The following is a 21,992-nucleotide window of genomic DNA, read 5'->3' as shown; positions in this document are numbered from 1 at the left end:
ATGTATGATGTCATCATGAAAGCTGAAAAATGCATCCATAGAATGGAAGAAACATTTGCAAAGAATATAGTTGCTAAGAACCTTGTATCCAGCAGAGGTAAACAACTCTTATGGTTCTTATTTTTTAATAAGCATAGGGTTTGAATAGAAGTTTCCATTTTAAAAAGGTATAAAAGTGTCCACAAGGGCTGGGAATGTGGCTTAGTGGTACAGTGCTTGCTTAGCATGCCTGAAGCCTGGGTTGGATTCCTCAATACCACATAAACAGAAAAAGCTGGAAGTGGCACTGTGGCTCAAGTGGTAGAGTGCTGGCCTTGAGCAAAAAGTTCAGGGACAGTGCCCAGGCCTTGAGTTCAAGCCCCAGGACTGGCAGAGAGAGAGAGAGAGAGAGAGAGAGAGAGAGAGAGAGAGAGAGAGAGAGAGAGAGAGAGAGAGAGAGAGAGAGAGAGAGAGAGAGAGAGAGAGAGAGAGAGAGAGAGAGAGAGAGAGAGAGAGAGAGAGAGAGAGAGAGAGAGAGAGAGAGAGAGAGAGAGAGAGAGAGAGAGAAGGATCCACTAAGTTATAAGCCATACTGAATATCATGGAGGTCACCTGAGGAGGTGCCCTTAGGAAAAAATTAAATGTTGGCAAGGATGGAACCCTCATACATTGCTGGTGGGACTATAGCAGATGCTAAAGGGTTAGGTAGATTTCTTTTTTGGGGGGGAGGGGGGTCTGGTCGTGGAGCCTTGAACTCTGGGCCTGGGCGCTGTCCCTCAGCTCTTCAGCTCAAGGCTAGCGCTCTACCACTTGAGCCACAGTACCACTTCCGGCTTTTTTCTTTTTGCTTATGTGGTGCTGGGGAATGGAACCCAGGGCCTCATGCATGCAAGGCAAGCGCTCTACCACTGAGCCACCTTCCCAGCCCAGGATGATTTCATTAGTCTTTAGTACTTTAAAAATGAGAGAACTGAGACTTGAAGTGATCCCAGTGCTCCTGGTATACAAGATGTGAGCCATCTATCATGTGTCTGCTTCCTCTTCTCTCCCCAGTTCTCTACACTAATGAGGAAGTGTTCTCTGGTCCACGTAGCCTACACTAAGTCCCCCTCCCCACCCAGTATTGTTCTTATAACTTCTTTACCTTTCCATAGAGTTAAGTCTTATGGATCAACATTCTTGTGTAGCTCTCAGCCCGTGCCTGGAACCTACCAGACATTCATTCTTTCAGTAACTACTGAATGAATGAATGAATGAATGAATGAATACGTGGGGATTATACTTTATACCATATTGACACCTCCCACCATGTAAGTCAGTGTTTGTCTCGTTCATCCTCTCGTTTTCAGCAAAGTACCAGGTATTGTGGCCCCTCTGACCAGCTGGGAAAGGAAAGTTCCATGCTTGGCTTTAGGAGGCATGTGTCCCCAGTGAAATGACATTAAATCCCAGGCTCCCTGGTGCAACATGCGCCTTCTCTTGGCCTTGATTCCTTTCCGAGGATGAAGTTAAAAAAGACCAATTGTACTCTATCATTTATTTTCTCCCCCTTAGGAACCTGGGAGGTGCTGAACTGAATGCGGGGAGGGGACAGAAATTTAGGGCTTATTAAATAAAAGAGCAGGAGAAGCAAGAGAACCAAGCTGAGTCAAGGGAAAGAAGGATGGATCAGTCATGGCGGCTGTGAGAGATACAGTATGAGGCTGGGGAGCACAGCAGATGAGGGAGGAGCTGGGGGTCCTCCTGTGATTGCAGGTGCTGTCATTGGTGAGCCAGTGACCTTACCAATCCAGCCTGTCATGGTTCAGTGGATATGCCATCTCCCCAGATTCTCACAGACAGAAACGCACATGCTATTGTGACCTTCTGCAAATTGCCATATGCACACAACAGAGAAATATTATGAGTCAGTTTTTTTAAAAAAGACATTGATGACTAGAACACAAAGCAAGAAGAGGTGGATTCAGATGAAATCTAGGGAGATTTATGAAGAGATCTTTCTCCACAGGAGACAACTGAGGAGTAGAAGAGGTAGTATGGAGGCCTGTGGAGCCTCACAGGGCTTGAGAGGCAAGCGATGATTGATTGCTGGCCTATGATGAAGACACTGGCATGAGCATGGGAACTGCATGACTCTCTTGACTTCCAATTCTAAGACTATGTGGTTTAAGATTCTGAACGTATCCATCCCTTCGATTTGTGTGGCATAACCCTGTTTTTATTCATTCCCAACTTGCCTGATACTCCGTCATCTGTGGATTACCACCTATTTTTTTTTGGGGGGGGTCCGGTTGTGGGGCCTGAACTCTGGGCCTGGGTGCTGTCCCTCAGCTCTTCAGCTCAAGGCTAGCACTCTACCACTTGAGCCACAGTGCCACTTCCGGCTTTTTTCTGTTTGCTTATGTGGTGCTGAGGAATCGCACCCAGGGCCTCAGGCATGCAAAGCAAGCGCTCTACCACTGAGCCACCTTCCCAGCCCCCACCTATTTTTTTGTAGGATACTGGATTCCAGGGTGAGCCTCCGAAATGCCACATGGCACCAAATCTGATCCCAGTCTTCCTGCAGCTCTAGTTTGTTTGATGAAGATGTTTAATGGCCCATTAGCATTTCTTTTGAATGAGATGCAGGGAACTGTTTAGAAAGAAAACTGCTGATCAATTGCAATTGGCCTCGTTGTCATGGAAACAAGATGAAATGGAACTGTAATTATATTTCCTTATTCCTGAAGTGAATCCCTAATCATTGCCATAGTAATTACCTAATATCTATGGCCCCAAATTACATGATGCTTGGCCAAAAAAAAAAAAGAAAGAATGAGGAGTGGGAGGCTGAAGCATGTATCTGGCATGCAGCTGCTGACAGGCTTTTTTTTTGCGGGGGGGGGGGGGGGTTGGCAGGGGAATTTCCCTCATAGGCTAAAACCCAAGGTTAGATGTTATCAATGGGTCCTGGAATGTGCCCAGTGCTTCAAGCAATCACTAAAATCTGAATCAGATAGGATAATCCCAGTTACAACAGAAAACACAACTACTATATTTAACAGTAACAAAATACGTCATCTGACCCAGTGAAAAAGTTTAGTGATGTGGCGAGCCCAGCAACATCATCAAGCTCTAGTCAGAGTCCCTTCTTTCTCTAACATCCTTGGGGAGTGAGTTCTGATCCTCAGGCTTATGTCTTCATGGTCACAAGACAGCTGCCACAGTTCCAGGTGTCCCACACCGACAACAGAGACCAGGAACAGAGAGAGGAAACGAGGCATGATGGTGTACACCTGTGACCCCCGCCACTTGGAATGGTGACAAAGATTATGAGTTTAAGGCCAGTCCAGGTAAACTTAGTGAGACCCCCATCCTAAATCAAAGTATAAACAAAAAGCCCACAAATGTGGCACAAATGGTAAGAGTATTTGCATGTGTGGAGTCCTAGGTTGTAAAACTCAGTACTGCCTAAAAAAATTCTTTTCAGGGGCTGGGAAGGTGGCTCAGTGGTAGACCTCATGCCTTGCATGCTCAAGGCTCTGGGTTCGATTCCTCAGCACCACATAAGCAAAAAGGAAAAAGCAGGAAGTGGCGCTGTGGCTCAAGTGGTAGAGCACTAGCCTTTAGCTGAAGAGCTGAGGGACAGTGCTCAGGCCCAGAGTTTAGGCCCCATGACCGGACCTAAAAAAAATATATATATATTTTCACTTCTTTATCTTGTGTCATTTTCTGTAGATAAGAACTTTGTGAGTAATGACCCTCTCCCCTAAATTGTCCCTTGCTTCTCCTTGTTCCTGACACAGTCCCTGTCCTGTTGGTCCACACAGTGAACCAGATAGCTCAGTCCAGATAGCTCTTCTTGACTCCTCCCCACGATTCTTAGCACCTAGTATTCACATGGTGACTGATGGCTGCAGGGGTGATCTTGGTTGGTTTCCTTCTTGACTTCCGTCACCACACTGACTTTCCAGCGCCCTGGACTCCAGGCCACAGGTCCAGCATGCACTCTTTGTGTCTTCTCCTCCACCTCTGCAGATAAGCATGGCCACAGAGCAGTGGACCCACCCATCCCAGTTGCCTAGAAGGGAAGAAGAGCCCAAACAGAGGAGAGCTGGTTAGATGAGCCCACCACATAGTGGGACCGATCTGAAAAGAGAACCTAGACACAGATCCCAAAGCGTAGTATGGGGTCTCATTCAGGTCACTGAGCCCTTAACAACCAGTTCTCCCCAGTAGCACCCTGGTTTCTCATCAGGAACTCCTATGAACGCCTCGCTGTGGGTAGCTCTCATGGCACACAGTATCTCCTAGTCATGAGAGAAGCCATTGGCCCAGACCTCCACTCCCCCCCCACCCCCACTGCCACCTGGTGTGACCATGTGACCCAGCCTGGCCAATCAGAACTTCTCTTCCAAAACTTGCTTTGGCAGAGTAAAGGACTAGACTCTAAGAGGAGCCCTAAATAGTGCTTTCTGTGGCTTTGGATACTTATGCCAAACTCTTTTATATTTTTCCAAATCTTGGTTCTGGCTTCTTTGATTTGGGGTGCCATCACCGTTTCTTTTGGTTGAACAAGTCAAGGTTGTTGTTTGCAATCAAGAACTGTAGTGTTGCATTTAGACCTCAGGAAAACTGGGTGAGAGAGGGTTGGAATACAGTGGAGGCAGCAAGACAAACCAGTTCGCTGGCTTGTGTTGAAAGGAACTCCAAATGAAGCTTGGAAAATGCTAATATCCCACAGACTTGGCTACCCACAGGGCTGCTCAGAGCTTTCCAGAGTGGCCACCACACAGGCAGGCCTGTTCCACCCAAAAAATGCCCTCCTGAAATTCTCCTTCCTACCATCAATCTGTTTACATCATATTTGCTGTTCCATCATCATAGAAAAGTCATCTGAAGTTGGGCATGGTGGCTCATACCTGTAATCATAGCTACTTAGAAAGTAGAGATTGGAGGATCAAGGTACAAGGGCCAGCCCAGGCATAGTTTATAAGGCACCATAATATACAAAATTCCATTTCAACCAATGGGATAGTGCAGTGGCATATGCCATTCATCCTAGCATCAAAAGGAAGCACAAATTGGAGGATCCCAGTCCAGGCCAGCCTGGACATAAAGCAGGGACCCTATCTTGAAAATGAACCACACAAAACTGACTGGTAATATAGCTCAACTAGTAAAGAGTGCCTGATTAGCAGGTACAAGGCCTTGAGTTCAAACCCCTGTACTACTGGAAAAAAAAATATGGAAGGGAGGGAGGGATGGAGGGAGGGACAGAAGGAAGGAGGTAAGCCATCTCCTATTCCCAAAGTCTGCCATCATTTTCACCCAATGTTTCTCCTTCTCTCCCACTTTCCCCTCCTTCTTTTACTTCATTCTCCTATAAGATGTCTACTTATCTTTATAGACAGTGATTCTGTTTAATTTAGGGGAGGCAATGTCATGTCTTCAGGGTGAACACTTCTGGCACACCTGTTTACTCTCTGGGCCGTGGTTGAGTCATAATGCTACCTGTATATGTTATTTGAATCTTAATTTTAAAATGATAGTGCTGTCATTGCAGCATTAGTCTCCATAGCCAAAAGGCAGGAACCCAAATTCCCACTGACAGATGAATAGCTATAAACAAAATATGGTTTTTAACATACTGTGATTCCACCTTTAATAAGAACCAGCTTCTGCTGGGCATGACGGCTTAAATCTGCAATCTACTTGAGAAGCATCAATAGGAGGATTGCAGTCCAGCCAGCCCCAGGCACAAATGTGAGACTCTGTTCAAACAACAACAACAAAAGCAAAAAGGGCTGGACATGTGGCTGAGGCAGTAGAGTGCTTGCCTAATGAGAGCAAAGCCCTGAGTTCAAACCCCAGTACTACCAAAAAAAGTTTTTAAAAAAATGGTAAAGTTTATGTTATACATATTTTGTCACTAAGAAAAGCTCTTAATATTATGTAAGTGTAAAAAGTTATAATGGTAGATGACCAGGAACCTCTGAATTAAATCTCCTGCCCTTAAGATCACTATTCAAGTAGCATCTTTGTCACCAACGAAACACAAGCATCTGCAAAAACTGTATTACATGGAAAACTTGAGGTGGGAGTCAGGAGTTTGATTAGATTTCTGTTTAGCCTGGATGGATTCTCTTCGCTTCACCTTTCTGGATCTCTGCATCCTCATCCCTAAAGATAAGGGCAGTGATTATGGGCCATGCACAGGTGGTTACCTGTCACAGCAGGTCACTCACCAGGGATGTGGAGAGCAGCCATTTGAGCAAACACCTGTGTGGAAAACGTGCACCCAGCAACACAGAGCTCAGGATTTCCAGTCCACTGATTTCTACATTGACTTGGAAGGATTTCTAAATGTGAACAAGGAAGTGTGCCACATGTTAAGACTTTCTGTTCTATATGGTCTCCTAACCTAGCAGGCCCCTCACTTAGAGAAAAAATAGAGCGCAGAGCCAGAGGGAAGATAGGGAAGAAAGAAGTGGGAAGACAGGTATTCTGTGGGAAATGCCAATGAGTTTGGTGAGGGGTTTTTTCTTTGTTTGTTTTGTTTTGTTTTGTATTGTTGGTCATGAGGCTTGAACTCTGGGCTTGGGCGCTGTCCCTGAGCTCTTCAGTTCAAGGCTAACACTCTACCACTTGAGCTACAATGCCACTTGCAGTTTTCTGGTGGTTAATTGGAGATGAGTCTCACAGACTTTCCTGCCTGGGCTGGCTTTGAACCATGATCCTCAGATCTCAGCCTCGGGCTGGGAAGGTGGCTCAGTGGTAGAGCGCTTGCCTTGCATGCTCAAGGCCCTGGGTTCGATTCCTCAGCACCACATAAGCAAAAAGAAAAAAGCCGAAAGTGGCGCTGTGGCTCAAGTGGTAGAGCGCTAGCCTTGAGCTGAAGAGCTGAGGGACAGTGCCCAGGCCCAGAGATCAGGTCCCACGACCGGACCAAAAAAAAAAAAAAAAAAAAACCCAGATCTCCTGAGTAGCTAGGATTACAGGCATGAGCCACTGGTGCCTGGCATGAGTTTGGTTTTATTCGCATTGAATTTGCAATAGAGAATCAGGCAGCCCAGCCACAGAGTTCACTATGTAATTAGAAAATAGAGTTATTAAAGATACTGTCGTCTAAATAAGAAAATTGCATGCCAATACAACAGAAAGTAACAGGATGAGAAAGACAACGTGGAAAGCCAGAACAATAACTCAATATGTTCCATTACTGATGGGGTGGAAAGATAACATAAAATTCAGAAGAAACTCATGGGAGGCAGACACAGAGGATCTTACCTTGAAAGAGAGCCTGTTTTTGCCTCAAAACAACAAAACAAAATGAACTAAACAACTTGTGGGTGGGGATGGGAGGGAAAAACTGGAAGAGAGCAAGGAAAGGAAGGATAATATGTAAAAAAAAAATGTACTCATTAACTGACTTATGTAACTGTAACCCCTCTGTACATCACCTTTATAATAACAACATGAAAACTTAAAAAAAAAACTAACAACAAAAAAAGGAGTGGGGCATAGCTCGTGTGTGACCACACTTGTCTAGCACTCATGAGGTCTTTGATTCAATCCCCAACATGAAAAAAAGAAAGAAGAATTTAAGAGTCAGAAGCCAAGAATTCGTCACCAGTAGCTCAGGCCTGTAATGTAATCCTAACCACTCACAAGGCTGAGATCTGAAGATCATGGTTTGAAGCTAATCCAGGCAGAAAAGTCTGTGAAACTTTTATCTCCAATTACTCAACAAAAAGCCCAGAAGTGGAGGTGTGGCTCAAGTGGTAAAATGCCAGCTTTGAGAGAAAAAGCCAAGCAAGAGTGGGAGGCTATGAGTTCAAGCCCCAAACTGACACACACACACACACACACACACACACACACACACACACACACACACACAGAGCAAGAGTAGAGGATAAGACAAAAAGGCTGGTCTTTCAAAGAAGCTTGCTTATGTTTTAGAAGTGTAGCTTCTCTGTGATTACACTAATCTCAGTGACAATACCACAGCCAGGCCAGAGACACCGAATTGAGAATTCTGCTACCTCAGGCACCTGCGTTCTGTCCTCAGCCAGCTGATTGTCATTCAGGCCCCCTGAAAGTCCAGCTGTTGGTCTTTAAGCCCAAAGGGGCCATTTTGGGGTCCTCTTGAGGTCATGGCTGTCACTGTCCTCTGGGCTTATGAAAATGTCTTCAGGAATCAAGGTTGTCTGCACTTCCTGAGTGAGTCCCTCTTCTTTCTAGAGCTCGCTTTTACTGTAGAGGCTTTGCATCCCACTTGTAATCTTATTCAACATAAAATGGCAATTAAGTGACTGTGTTGATGACATAAAAAGGTTGAGGACTTTAAAAGTCTAGGGCTGGGGAAGGCTTTTCCACAGCTCTTGCCATGACTGGATGCCTGTGCATACCCCCAGCTTCAGAAGAGAAGGCTTCACAGCAAAGCCTGCTTCTTGCATTCCACCAGCAGAAGACAAAACCAAGGCTAAGACCAAGGGCAGGTTGTGGCTAGCAGTCCAGAGGCCTCTTTTCATGGCACACTCATAGAAGAAGGAAGTAGGGGAGAAGTAGGGATGCCCAATTCAAAATCGGTTGTGAAAGGCCTTTAGATGTCAAGAAGAAAGAGGTCCAAGATGAAGTCTACTAAAGTACAATTGGTGGTCAATTGTCCCTCCATCTCCCAATCATGTCTGAGGTCCCCTGCTAGTTAGGGACAATCGTCCTCCAGATGCCTTGCTCACTGAATGTGGCTTCAAGCTGCGGAGCATCAGTCAGCCTCTACCACCCTACCTCAGCTCCCCTCAGGAATGGGAGACTCTCTGTTCCAGACATATTTAGAACTGTCACATAACCATGATTGGTTAAGGTTTCATATTACATAAATGGCCAAGGAGTTGCTATTAATTTGCATTATGTAAATGAAATGACTTACAAGAGAGCATTCATTTGTGTAGCTAATAAGGTATTCTCATCCACTGTTTCTACTCAGTGCTTTAAAGCAAAACAAAAACTAGCCTGGCATGGTGGTATACACCTACAGTCCCAGCACTAAAGAGGCACAACCAGGAGGATCAAGAATTTGAGGCTAGTCTGGGTCCATATAGCAAGTTGGAGGCAAGCTTTAGCTATATAGTGAAACCCTATAATGTGTGTGTGTGTGTGTGTGTGTGTGTGTGTGTGTGTGTGTGTGTGTGTGAAGAAAAAGATACAAATGCTTTTGAGCCCTGCTGAAGTCAGTCCTCTTAGGAGCAATATAAATGTGTATCATGGGGTAAGAACTTAATAAATATCAACAGTTACTTAATTATGTCTGCTTCTGGATGCTATCAAGTCACTTGTGGCAAATCAGTGTTTCCTCCAAGCACAATTAAATTCAGGTCGAATGTTCAAAGAAAGACATGCATCCTTGAAGGTGTCACCTGGCTGCTGGAGCACCAGACAGGTGCAGACGTGTGGAGAAAAGAACCCCTTGAGTTGAGCCAAATCTCCTGCACCTTGTTCCGCTCCTATGATCTAGTTGGCTTTTGGTGCGAGATAAGAGAGCAAAACTTCTGGTGCTGGCTGAGAAGGCAGCGAGCTGTTGGGCATCTACCAGAGCTGCAATCAGAGCCTTTGGAGCACGGGGTGGCTGCAACTGCCATGGTTTCAGAGAGTAAGATCTGAGAGAGGAGAGGAGCCTAGAAGAATGAATTCAAATCTAGACCATGAATTTCTGGGTGTGTGTGTGCATGCACGTGTGTGCCATGTGTGCCAGTCTTGGTCAGTCAAGGCCTGGGTGCTGTCCCTGAGCTATTTTACTCGAGGCCACAGCTCATTTCTAGCTATTTGCTGTTAAACTGGTTTGAAGCCAGCCTAGGCAGGAAAACCCTTGAGCCTCATATCTCTAGTTAACAACTAAAAAGCCAACGTGGAGTGCTAGCTTCGATAAAAAGTGTAAGGACTAGCTAGGTGCCGGTGGCTCACGCCTGTAATCCTAGCTACTCAGGAGGCTGAGATCTGAGGATCGCCGTTCAAAGCCAACCGGGGCAGGGAAGTCCGTGAGACTCTTAGCTCCAATAAACCACTAGAAACCCGGAAGTGGTGCTGTGGCTCAAGTGGTAGAGTGCTCACCTTGAGCTGAAATGCGCAGGGACAGTGACCAAGCCTAGAGTTCACCGACCAAAAAAAAAAAAAAAAAAAAAAATGCAAGGACATTGCTTAAACCCTGAGTTCAAGCTCCAGGATTAGCGTACGCATGCACAAAACTCACAAAACTCATCTCAATTAATGGCTGGATGCAGTGGTGCCTGCCTGCCATCCCCAGTGTTACCGGAAAACACAAGGAGGATCACAGTCTAAGCTGGTCTGAGAATAAAGTGAAAGCATTCATTGAAAATAGACTGCAAAAAGGGCCTGCAGACATGGCTCAAGGGCCTGCCTAGCAAGCTCAAGACCCCAAGTTCAATCTCCTCTACCACCAAAGAAGAGGGGAGGGGAGGGGAGGGAAAAGAAGGGAAAGGGAAGGCAGGGAAAGGAAGGGGAGGGGAAGGGAGGGAAGGAAGGAAAAAAGAGGGAGCAGAGGAGGGGATAGAGGAGAAAAGGGGAAGAAGGGGAGGATGAGGAGGGGAGAGGAAAGGAGAGGGGAGGGAAAGGAGGGTAGTCACATAGTGGCATGTGCCTGTAATGTCAGCACTCAGGAAGTGGCAGGAGGAGGATTATGAGGTCAGCCTGGGCTACATAGCAAGACCCAAAGGCTAGATAGATGTGTCTGAAGAGAAAAGCAAGACCCTATTCAAAAAGCAAAAGCAATGTCTCACTAGACACTATGAACGCTACAACTTGTGGGTGTGGGTGGGAGGGAAGACTGAGAGCAAGGGAGGGGGTAACATTGTCCAAAAAGAAATGTACTCTGTACCTAATTTATGTAACTGTACATCACCCTTTATAATTACATGAGAAAAGCAAAAAGGATTCACCTGGTAGAGCACCTTCCTAGCAAGCAAAAAGCCCTGAGTTCATATTCCAGAACCACCACCAACACACACACACACACACACACACACACACACACACACACACACACACACACACACACACACACACACACACACACACACACACACACACACACACACACACACACACAACCCAGACTGGGTGCTGGTGGCTCACACCTGTAATCTAGCTACTCGGAAGGCTAAAATCTGAGGCTCGTGGTTTTAAACCAGCCTAAGTAGGAAAGTCCATGTGACTCTTAGCTCCCATTAATCACCCAAAAGAAAAAAAGCAGGAAGTAAAGCTATGGCTCAAGTGGTAGAGTGCTAGTTTTGAGCAAACATGGTTAGACCCTGAGTTCAAGCCTTAGGACCAGCACACAAGTACATACATACACACAGCGTAGCCAGGGGAAAAGGGGAGTGTAGGTGAGTGGACATGATCAGCGTGCTCTGCATCTGTCTGGAAATGTCACCATGAGCCCTCCTCATTTGCATAATTTTGTTTTAATAAGATTATACAATGTAGGGGGAAAACAATATCCAGGCATGGAGATGTAGCTCTGCGGTAGAGTGTTTGCCTAGTAGGCGCAAAGCCCCGGATTCGATCCCCAGCACTGGAGAGAAAAAAAAAAAAAAGAATGAAAATTCAAAATCTGAAAAATACTTCTGAAATGAAGAACTCAACAGATGGGTTTTTCACATACATTTTTTAGCATACACTCGTATAGAAGGAAGAAAACAAAACGAAAACAAGGAAACCTACCTGTTTGAGGGTCCGTTACTGTTCTAGCATCAGCACACCGGCTTACCATCACCAGCTTCCAGCACCTGGACAACTGGATTCAAACTACATCCAACCCATAGCAGTTGATCCTTATATGATAACTACACAGAAGGCATTCATCAAGGACAAGCCTACTTCCCTGAATTCCTCCATTGGTGGCCCATTGTCTATTCTAATTCTCTCAGAGTCCTTGCTTAAGACACAAAAGCTTTCCAATTTGATTGTAATATGAGAGAAACTCTTGCCTCTTATGGATTTGCAAATTACTTAATTTTAAAAAAAGAACACGGGATGGTGAGACTTTCTGGGACACAGCTGGTTGGGCCAACTCCTCTGGGCAGGGCTTTTTCCACTTGAAAGTGTTCAGCACCTTCTGTCCTAAATTTGGACAAATCTGTAACCATCTTTAAGTTCTCCCAGCAGGTGATTCTCAGCCATGTTTCCCACCTCCTGTATACCCGTTGGTAGGAAGGGCCACAGTATGGGAAGAGCCCCCTAGATGACACAGAGAACATAGGTAGAACCAGCGCCAGGGGCTCACACCTGTAATCCTTGCTACTCAGGAGACTGAGATGTAAGGATCATGGTTCAAAGCCAGCCTGGGCAGGAAAGTCCTTGAGACTCCAATAAACCATTCAGAAAACCAGAAGTAGAGCTGTGTCACAAAGTGTTGGAGCCCTGGCCTTGAGCAAAAGAGCTCAAGACAGCGACTAGGCCCCAAGTTCAAGCCCCACCACTGACACACACACACACACAGACACACACGCGCGCGCGCGCACGGGTAGAGTCCCCCAAGTCAAGAAGAACAGAAAACTGAGTTGCCAAAAGAAATGTATCATCCTAATACAATAAAACACATGCTTTGCCTTCCAGGTCCTTCAACTATTCTATGGGCACCCGGGCTTTTTCCCATGACAGTATCTTTATCCCTGATGGGGGAGCAGAAAGTGAGCAGACAGTTCAAGCAATGTCACAGGACAACATCCTGGGCAAAGTCAAAACTCTTCAGGTAAGACAGCTTGAGACCGGAGGGGCAGGGCCTGGGGGGGGGGGGGAAGGGGGAAGAGTCCCAGCCATTCTGTGAGTAATATGCACAGGAGGGGCCCCGACTGGCTCCTGGGGAGATCCTTTGGTCTCGCAGAACCTCTGGCAGTTCTCTGGAAGCGACCTGGCCCCTGGCGAGAAGCCTGCACTCTGCCCACCTGCATGACAGTGCCTTCCTTTCCTCTCAAATGTTACTGGGTGTGGGAAAAAGCACCTGGCTTGGGGCTTGCATGGAGGACAGAGCTCCTAACCAGTACGCCAGCCCACGGTCGGTGATCCGGCTGCCTGGTGCAGGTTCACAGTCCGGGTCTCCAACGCCAGATGGCCAACATGGAGATCCTTTTTCCTGCTGGGCTCTGTGCGTGGCTCCCAGCCCACCCAGGGGCCCTTCACCAATCCCCTCCTGCTCACGCCGCAGTGTGGGTAGTTTTCCTACCCAACATTGTCTCGGCTGGTGACTGCCTATCAAGGAAAATAGAACAAAGCAATCCTTTACTAAGTGTGAGTAAAATAACAGGGAAAACAGGAGGAGTACAGCCACTTAGGGTCTGGCTACGTAGGTTCCACCCAGTGTTTGGGAGAATTCCTTCACTGGAGAGCAATGTCTAAGCCAGCGCTTCTATGGCAGGGGAAGAGGGGGGAGGAGGGAGGTCTCCCCAGATCTTGAACAAAACACTCGGGGATGATGAGCCCTCTACAATAATGAATGAGTGAGTGAATGAATGGCCCAAGTAGTTACCAATATAGTGATGCATGTGCTCAAAAGAAATCGCCCACTTTCTTGAGATAATCTTTGCTTTCTACTAAGCAATAACCTGTTGGTAGCATATGGCAAATAGGGAAGCAGCAAACACCCTGGCACCACACCCAAACTTACCCAGGGCTTTATGCCAGCACCCACCACTGGCCAGGGCCATGGTTCTACCTTCAGAGCCAGCCCATGCTGCCCTGCACAGCCTAGCTTTCCTGAGCAGGCCGCTGTGTACTTGGTTCTAGATAGCTATGCCCTTCCACTGGGTTTGGGCTCTGGAAAAGAGAACAGTGGCTCACTTCCTATAGGTTGCTGCAGATGGCCAAGGAAAATCTGGTCTTTTGATTCCTGGCATATCATTCCCAGTAGGTTCCAAACCTCTGGCTTATCATATCATTATTTTTCTCAAAGGAGTGACATGCAGAATACTGTCCATGAAATAGCACTATTATAGAAGTATTATTCTGGAAGTGCTGTAAAAATAGATGGCAGCATGTTATCTTTGACATGCTATTCCAAAAATTGGAGTTAATAGTTGTAAAGCATAAGTCATTGTGCAGTGTTGAAAAATACAGAAGCTTGAGAAAAATCTAAGTATTGTGCCAGGTGCCAGTGGTGCACACCTGTAATCCTAGCTACTCAGGTAGCTAGAATCTGAAGGACTGTAGGTCAAAGCCAGGCCTGACAGAAGAGTCTGAGAGACTCTAATGAGCCAACAAAAAAATGCGGCTGCCGGTGTGACTCAAATCATGATTTTAACTAATCTGATTTCATAATTCATGAACTGTGGAACAATTAACTTCCCTGAAGCAACAATTCTGTTCACACAGAAAGAAAAGCATGGAAGGAGAGCAGAATAACAGTTTGAGGACTCTTACTTTTTGACAGTTTCTACTCACACAAGGTCTGCCTCAGTTTACCTCTGCTGCATGGATTCACAAGCTTTCCTTTCAGCTCAACAGTGATATTTAAAAAAAAAATAGAAAAGGCTTTGCTCTCCAAGGAGGGAAATGGGGGACCATTATAATAGCAAATGTAAATTTTGGAGTGACCTGAGATATAATTGTATCACCCCCAAAAGCCTGTGTGTGCTTTATTTTTCAGTCGACTGAGCAGTATGCTCCTGGTAAGTGGTAGAGCGCCAGTCCCATCCTGAACTTGCATGAATGCTTTGCATTTTTCCACCACCACGTTATGCTGGTGTTGATGCTTAGTAAGCAGCATAAACGACCGCCCCTCGTCCACTCCAGCATGGAATGAGATGGTTTAGCTGTGTCTGAGGCATGTGTGTTTGTATGTCTGGAATTGTCTTTGTGTTTATGTGTGCATATTTTTTTAAGGGAAAAGGAATCAATAACACTTATTTGACAAGAAAGATCCTGGATAACTGATTAGCCACTATCCCAAAGATCTTTTGAATTTCTACCTGAATGACATTTAAGGGTCTAAAAAGCCATTTGCAGTATTACTTAAGAAACTGCCCAGCCCTTGGAGCCCTTGGACACCCATAGAAGGGCAGCTGTTTATGCCTGCCCTTGGGAAAGGTTGCCCCTTGTGTCCACATAGAGTCATTGCACCTGCAGTATTGGCTAATGGAATACAACCCAAATCAGCTTGCCTTGTTCCCAATTAACTGAATCTACCACCTGCCAAACTTTCTGTAGCAAACAGATCTTTCTAAATAAAATGTACATATATTGTTTCTGGTTATAAAAAATGTGCAAAGCAAGAACCAGTTTTGAATATACCAGACTCTGAGGACTCTATGTAAGAAATCAGTTGTTCTGTGAGCAGTAGGATGAAGACCATGTGAATGCATGAAGGAATTCATAAAATAGGAAGCACAAGTTGGGTCTCCACCACCCCTGGCTACGTGACCCTGGGGGAAGTCATTTAACCCATGATACTCCCAGTCCCCACCTGAACAGCAGGGGTGCATATGATGGGGAATCTGGGGTCTGAGGTCTGTGATCTGGGTGAAGTTGCCGGGCACCTACTACGGCACTGGTGGCTTCACAAGCTTTGCATTTGGGCTGCAGTAAGTTTGCCATTGCCTTCAGCTTTCCAGAAGCACGGGGCAAGGAGGATGCCTGTTCATCAGAGCAGGCAGTGATGATAAAACTCAGGGGCAGCACATTTGAGGCCACAGCTGAATTTTTTAGAGTTATACACCACACCTTTATCAGCGAAATGTTTAGATTATTTCTTAACCACAGTTCTTGGGTCTAAGAGGAAAACCTCTATCCTGGGTAGCTAGTGAGTCCAACTGAGCTAGACTTCACCTAAAAATACCAAAAGTATTCACGTTTTTCTGAGAGCAGGCATCTTTAAATGGGTATGCTGCTTGCTTCTTTCTTTACAAATTGCTTTCACCATAGAAATATGTACAGTTCTCACAAGAAGACAGCCACTTTCTTTTTTTTCCCCTTGGCTTTACTCTTAAAGATATGGGCTGAAGAATGGCTGTGAAAAAATCTGGGAAGTTCTAGATACTGGCAATGTGAAAGCTGCAGAATCTGATGTGTTTGGCATTTTCCACACCATAGGAACCCGCTTCATGAATATGGATGAGCATTCCTGCAATATCGTTCTCTGACATTCCATATTGCAACAAAATGGCCCAATGTGAATGAATAAAATATAGTTCCTTTCAGTCCACATTCCAGTCTCAACAGTAATGCCATTCATAGCCACCAGCAGCACAGACTGTCAGTATATGCACAAATCTCCACTCTTTCCTGGTTACAATTGCAATGCGTATAAAGACAAGTATTTATTTATTTAAATGTATATTTGTATATAAATGTATATATAAATACATAAAATCCAGTTCCCTACCCTGCTCTTCCTGTGAAAGAGAGAGAAAGAGAGTGGGGGGGGAGAGTGTTAGTTTCTCTCTCTAAACTTAAGGGCCAGCCTAATTTTCAGTAGTTGTTCACTTATACTTACTGTCATGATAATGCTTGGAGAGAGGCTAAATTGATTTTTTAAAAGCCATATGTATCCATGTCTTTTGAATTCAAGTGACACCTGAGATTGCCAGGTAGATTTTAGCAGTAATCCTTCCATTGTTGACATGTCTCACAAAATGTCACAACAGTCCAGTCTCCTTTGGAAGCTGTAGGAGGAGGCATTTGGAGAAGGAACCTGTGGGGGGTGGAGGGGGGCACATAAGTGGCTGGGGAAGAGTCTGCGCTTGGGTACCAAAAGACCAGTGGCCATGGCCCTGGAACCTAGGTCCTGGTCTCCTCCCAGCTCTCATACTGACAGCTGCAGGGCCTGCGTGTGAGAATAGCCCTTTGTCTGGACACCGACTCACCCTACTGCTTCCTCATTCCAGCCACCACGCCCCTCTGGCTCTCAGCCCACCCCCTCCCACTCCCCCAGCCCCAATCTGGTCTCCCTAGGGGATTCCAAAGCAGCCTCTGTGGTAGAGTGTACATTTTCAGACTCCACGGTAACAGCATTGTGCTGCTTTTGCCAGGAGGAACATACATGTCACATCAATCAGCCCTTTGACAAGCACGCGTAGTGCACTCCCGCTCCCTCCCCCCCTTCTTGTCCTCTTTGTTCCCTCTGTCCCCCAGATGTCATAATGGCACTCACGCCTTCTCCCCTTTCTTCCCTGTGCATTTCCTCTCCCTCCTCGACTTCATCCCTGCCTCTTCCCACACCCCTGTCCATCTTCCAGCAGTGAGATTTCCCTCCACAGCGCTCATGACATCTCTGGGCGCTGTTTCTGGCTAGACTGTGACTGTATTTGGCCACCTTCATTTTTGTCTCTGGAAGTATCAGGATGGGTCTGTGTTCTAAAACAAGCCCCACGACAGGGAAAATATCAGTCTATTTGTTCTTTTTTTTTTTTTTTGCCATGAAGACAAAAATCTTAATACAATGGCAGTAGAAGATGAGCCAGCAAGTGTGTTAGGAATTATTCTTTCCATTGGCAGCATAAAGAATGCCATCTTCTTGGCGGGCCAGTGGATACCACAGGACAGCAAGGAGGAGGAATGGATTCGAGCGCCCTACAGCACAGTAGGGCAGCTAGTGTTGACAATGATTGCACATTGCAAAACAGCTCGAAAAGAAACCTTATCACAGTCGCAGCACAGACAGTTGAGAACTGTTCCAGATGGCGGGACAGGCTGCCAAGCACCCACATGGGATCCTGACGCTCTATGCAGGCGCTGAAGCAGCACACTGGTCTCTAGTAATTCACGTACTCTGGAGGCCAAGGTAGGAGGATGGCAAGTAACTGGCTAGCCTGGGGTAAACAGTGAAGTTTTGTCTCAAAAAAAAAAAAAAAAATCAGCCGGGCGCCGGTGGCTCACTCCTGTAATCCTAGCTACTCAGGAGGCTGAGATCTGAGGATCGCGGTTCAAAGCCAGCCTGGGAAGGAAAGTTCATGAGACTCTTATCTCCAATAAACCGCTAGAAAACTGGAAGTGGCACTGTGGCTCAAGCAGTAGAGTGCTCGTCTTGAGCTGAAGAGCACAAGGCAGCGCCCAAGCCCAGAGTTCAAGCCCCAGGACAAAAAAAAAAAAAAAAATCAAGAAAAGCACTGGGTGCTGGTGGCTCACACTTGTAATCCTAGCTACTTAGGAAGTTGAGATCTGAGGATCACAGTTCAAAGCCAGCCCAGGAAAGGAAAATCCATGAGACTATTATCTCCTGTTAATCACCAGGAAATTGGAAGTGGCATTGTGGCCAAAGATAGAGTGCTAGCCTTGAGCAAAAAAGCTCAGGGACAGCGCCCAAGCCCTGAGTTCCAGCCCCACGACCAACAAAAAGAAAGAAAGGAAGGAAGGAAAGAAGGAAGGAAGGAAGGAAAAAAATCAAAAAAAGAGAGGGAGATGGGCAAGGAGAAAGGAAGAGGAAGGAAGGAAAGAGGAAGAGAGGGAAGGAGGAAAGGAAGAGGGAGGAAAGGAAAAGGAGGGAGGGAGGAAAAGAGGGAGGGAGGGAGAGGCTGGCCTGCTGGCTCAGAGCTCAGTCATTTTGGATCACTGGCAGATTCTACCATCAGGAAGTCTCTCCAGTCCAGGGGGGCTGAGGCCAGTTTGCAGTTCCTGGCCACCATTCCCGGGGGCAGGCTGGGCTGGCAGATCTTCTGCGTAGGTTTCCCACCCCTCCCACAGGGCAGCAGTGAGCTGGACCTGTGGCTCCGTGACTCCATGTCCTCCTGTCTGACTCCATTGGCTGTTCTAACTGTGCCTGCTTATTGACCTGCTTAGAGTAGATACTAACTGCTGCTTCCTGCTGCACCTGTTTCTGGAAGACACCCCTTTTTCAGCACCCTCCACCCTTGGGGCTGCTGAAGCTGTCCTTCCCTGGCTGACCACGGGCTTTGGATGTGCGCTCCCCTCCTGCGGAACTGAGCCAGGCGCAGACTGGGATCCCAGCGTATGGAGTGCCAGCCCTTGCCTTGACATGCTCCTGACTTGGCATGTGGGGGTCCCGCAAGGTGGGGGGAGTGGGGAAAGCATCTCTGGCTCATCTCTGTCATGTGTCTGCAGTCTTACTACCCACCAGGCCAAGGCTGATGGGAAGCTGGGACCAAGCAGGGGAGATCTGGGGAGATTTGGTTCCGTGGCGTTCTAAGACGGGGAATTCTGCCAGGGAACTCCAGATGCATTAAACATGCTGCATCATCTCTTTATGTAATTGCCCTGCAGGGAGGAAGTGCAACATCAGATTTATGAGGGCCACTGAAGCGCATTCAAGTAACCCTGGGTGTGATTTTGCAGGGCCTGAGCTCAGATTCCTTTGGGGTCACTGATTCCTTCCACAAGCGTGGGACACTCATCTGCTGGCACTACAGTGGGTTACAGTAGTTTGCTAAGGGCCTCTGGAAGTGCATAGGATTAAACATGAGCCTGATTAAAGATGAAGAGCAACTCATCTCTGGAGGCTTATAGAGCCAGTGAAACCCAGGTGCCAGCATGTAGAAAACTGGTGCTGAGCGGGGGGTGCGTTTACCACACTTCAGGAGACACGGGGCAAGCAGGAGATCATTTTCCTTTTCGAATCCTGCCCTTGCCTCCTTCCCAACTCTACTCACCTTTCAATTTCTACACGTTTTTCTTCCCTTCTGCTGGGCCTTCCAGCTGCCATTTCTCACTAGAAATCACCTGAGCCCTTGTCGTTATTCTCTAACTTGTCTTGATGCCCTGTTTCAAGATGGGTAGAGGCGGGGCACAGATGTCTCACGCCTGTAATCCTAGCTATTCAGGGGGCTGAGAGCTGAGGATCAAGGTTCAGAGCCAGCCCGGGCAGGCAAGTCCATGAGACCCTTATCTCTGATTAATCCGTCAACGCCAGGAAGTAGAAGGTGGGTCAAGTAGCAAAGTGCTAGCCTTGAGAAGAAGGATCCAAGTGAGATCAAGGCCCAGTACTGGCCTGCACATTTACGCACACACACATGCACGTGTGTGAACACACACACACACATTATAAAGAAGTCCAGATTGTTCTCTTCCCTTGTGTGACTCCAGCATTGACTGAGGAAAGACTCGCTGGCCCTGACTCTCTTCCCCTTGCCACTTTCACTGTGGCTGTGCCCTGCTGGACCTGAGGGTCCACTGGGGGCTGGTGGGAAGGTGGCAGAAGTATAAGGATTCCTGGGAGAAGCATCCAGAAGGAGCCAGATGCTCCCGTGAGGCATCCAGCCTGTAACTGCCGTGTAACTGTCTTCCATACAGTGTTTTTGTACTTTTAAAAGACTTTTTTTCAATATTTAGATTACACAGAAGTCAAAATCCCAGGTGGCTCATGCCTGTCATCCTAGCTACTCAGGAAGCTGAGATCTGAGGCTCACTGTTCAAAGCCAGCCCTGGCAGGAAAGTCTTTGAGACTCTTCTCTCCAGTGAATCACCAAAGAGCTGGAAGTGGAGCCATGGCTCCAGTGGTCCAGTGCTAGACTTGAGCAAAGAAGCTCAAGGATTGTGCCCAAGCCATGAGTTTAAGATCCATTATTCACACACACACACACACACGCATACACACACACACACACACACACACACACAGAATTTTAAAAAACCACGCATTCTAATTTTGGCCATGAAATAGACTCCCCGAATCTATTGGAAAATGGCAGCATTTCCATGCAAGAGATAGCTGATGACAAAGGTCCTGGCTTAGAGATGGACTGCCCCTTCCCTGGCGCAGCAGGGTGTCGGGAGAGCTGCTGCTGCCCTGCCACGCCTCAGTGCCCCCTAGCTATGCTGCAGAACCTGCCTGGGGACCGGGGCCTGCCTTGCTGCTTCAGAACCTCTTTCTCTTGTGTTTCTCCCCAGCGACAGTTGGGCAAGAATATCAAGTTTGGGCAGCGGCCATCCAATGCCATTCCTATGAAGAAGGCTGGCAGTGGAGAAGCTGGCTCAGAAGAGGACTTGTTTCTGACCAGTCCCATGGAAATCGTCACTCAGCAGGACGCTGTCCTCTCAGATTCGGAGAACAAAGTAAGTCTCCTCCAGGGATTGGCTTGATGACTCAAAGCCAGGACTGGAGGCTGCTCAGGGACCGGGGTATCTGACGAGCCTGAGGGGGGTACTGATGAGTAGTAGAGGGGATTAGGTGGGGGAAGGGCTTCTGATGAGAAACCCAGGGCTGAGAATACTTCTTAGGCAAGTGTGCTGGCCCGGGTCCAATGAGGAGAGGACAGGGAAGGAGAAGGAACAGGGCCTTTGCACATGCTGCTGTCAGTGACTTCCACATACCCCTCAAGGCTCAGGCTGTGCCCACCTCGTCTGGGAAAGGCCAAGCTCGCCTTTTATCCAGCGACATTGTCTCCTTTTGGTGTGTCCTCATCACTCGCACATGGGAGCCCTCGTGCGTGTAACTGTTTCTTTCCTGTCTTTAAATGCTGACGTCTTGCAGACAGATGGGGCCTCACACATCTGTGTGTCTCCGGGAGGTAGCCAAGGCCTGCTTTGTAACACAGAATCGCTACTTGTCATAGTGCACTGGGAAATGAAACAAAGAAAAGCAGAGGGACTCGGTGAGACAGAGCCCACCCCACCAGCCAGCTCCAGTCCCCTTGGGGTGGAAAGCCGTCACATTGTAGACCTTGCTGCCTAAATGGGATCAGTGGATGCTTTCACTTATTTATTTCTTGTAGCGCTGATAGTTGAACCCAAGGGCTCACGATAGATGCATGATAGATGGGTGCCTGCCACTTTTGCTTATCTTTTGTTTTTGAGATTGATCTCACTCATTTTGCCTAGGCTGACCTCAAACCATGACCCTCCTACATATGCGTCCTGAGTAGCCGGGGTTATAGGTGTGTGTCACCATACCCAGCTCTGGTGATACTTTTGCGGAACTACCTTGAGCATATCCTCAATTAAGAGTTCTTCTAGCAGCAAAAGGGATGTTCTCAGGCTGTTTGTGGGAAAAGGAACGAAAGTCCTACCGATAGCTAGAGACAAAGATTCTGCAGGTAAGGGATGGCTTTTCAAGTGTTAGACAGAGAGAA

The 21,992-nt window shown here is 47.0% G+C and overlaps 1 protein-coding gene across 1 annotated transcript in view; it reads left to right on the top strand.

Annotated features, from left to right (window-relative positions):
• Cracd (capping protein inhibiting regulator of actin dynamics) overlaps positions 1-21,992 on the top strand; it is a 194,470-nt gene that overhangs the window by 154,053 nt on the left and 18,425 nt on the right. The window contains exons 5-6 of the mRNA XM_070012908.1: positions 12,595-12,730; positions 20,812-20,976. Of these exons, the coding sequence (XP_069869009.1) occupies positions 12,595-12,730; positions 20,812-20,976 (301 nt within the window). The remainder of the gene's footprint in view (positions 1-12,594; positions 12,731-20,811; positions 20,977-21,992) is intronic.

The sequence above is a fragment of the Dipodomys merriami genome, unplaced genomic scaffold, assembly GCF_024711535.1.
Source record: "Dipodomys merriami isolate MVZ:Mamm:240054 unplaced genomic scaffold, mDipMer1.0.p SCAF_9, whole genome shotgun sequence".
Lineage (NCBI taxonomy): Eukaryota > Metazoa > Chordata > Mammalia > Rodentia > Heteromyidae > Dipodomys > Dipodomys merriami.
The sequence above is the reverse complement of the archived record's forward strand: the minus strand, read 5'-3'. Positions and strand labels throughout refer to the sequence as shown.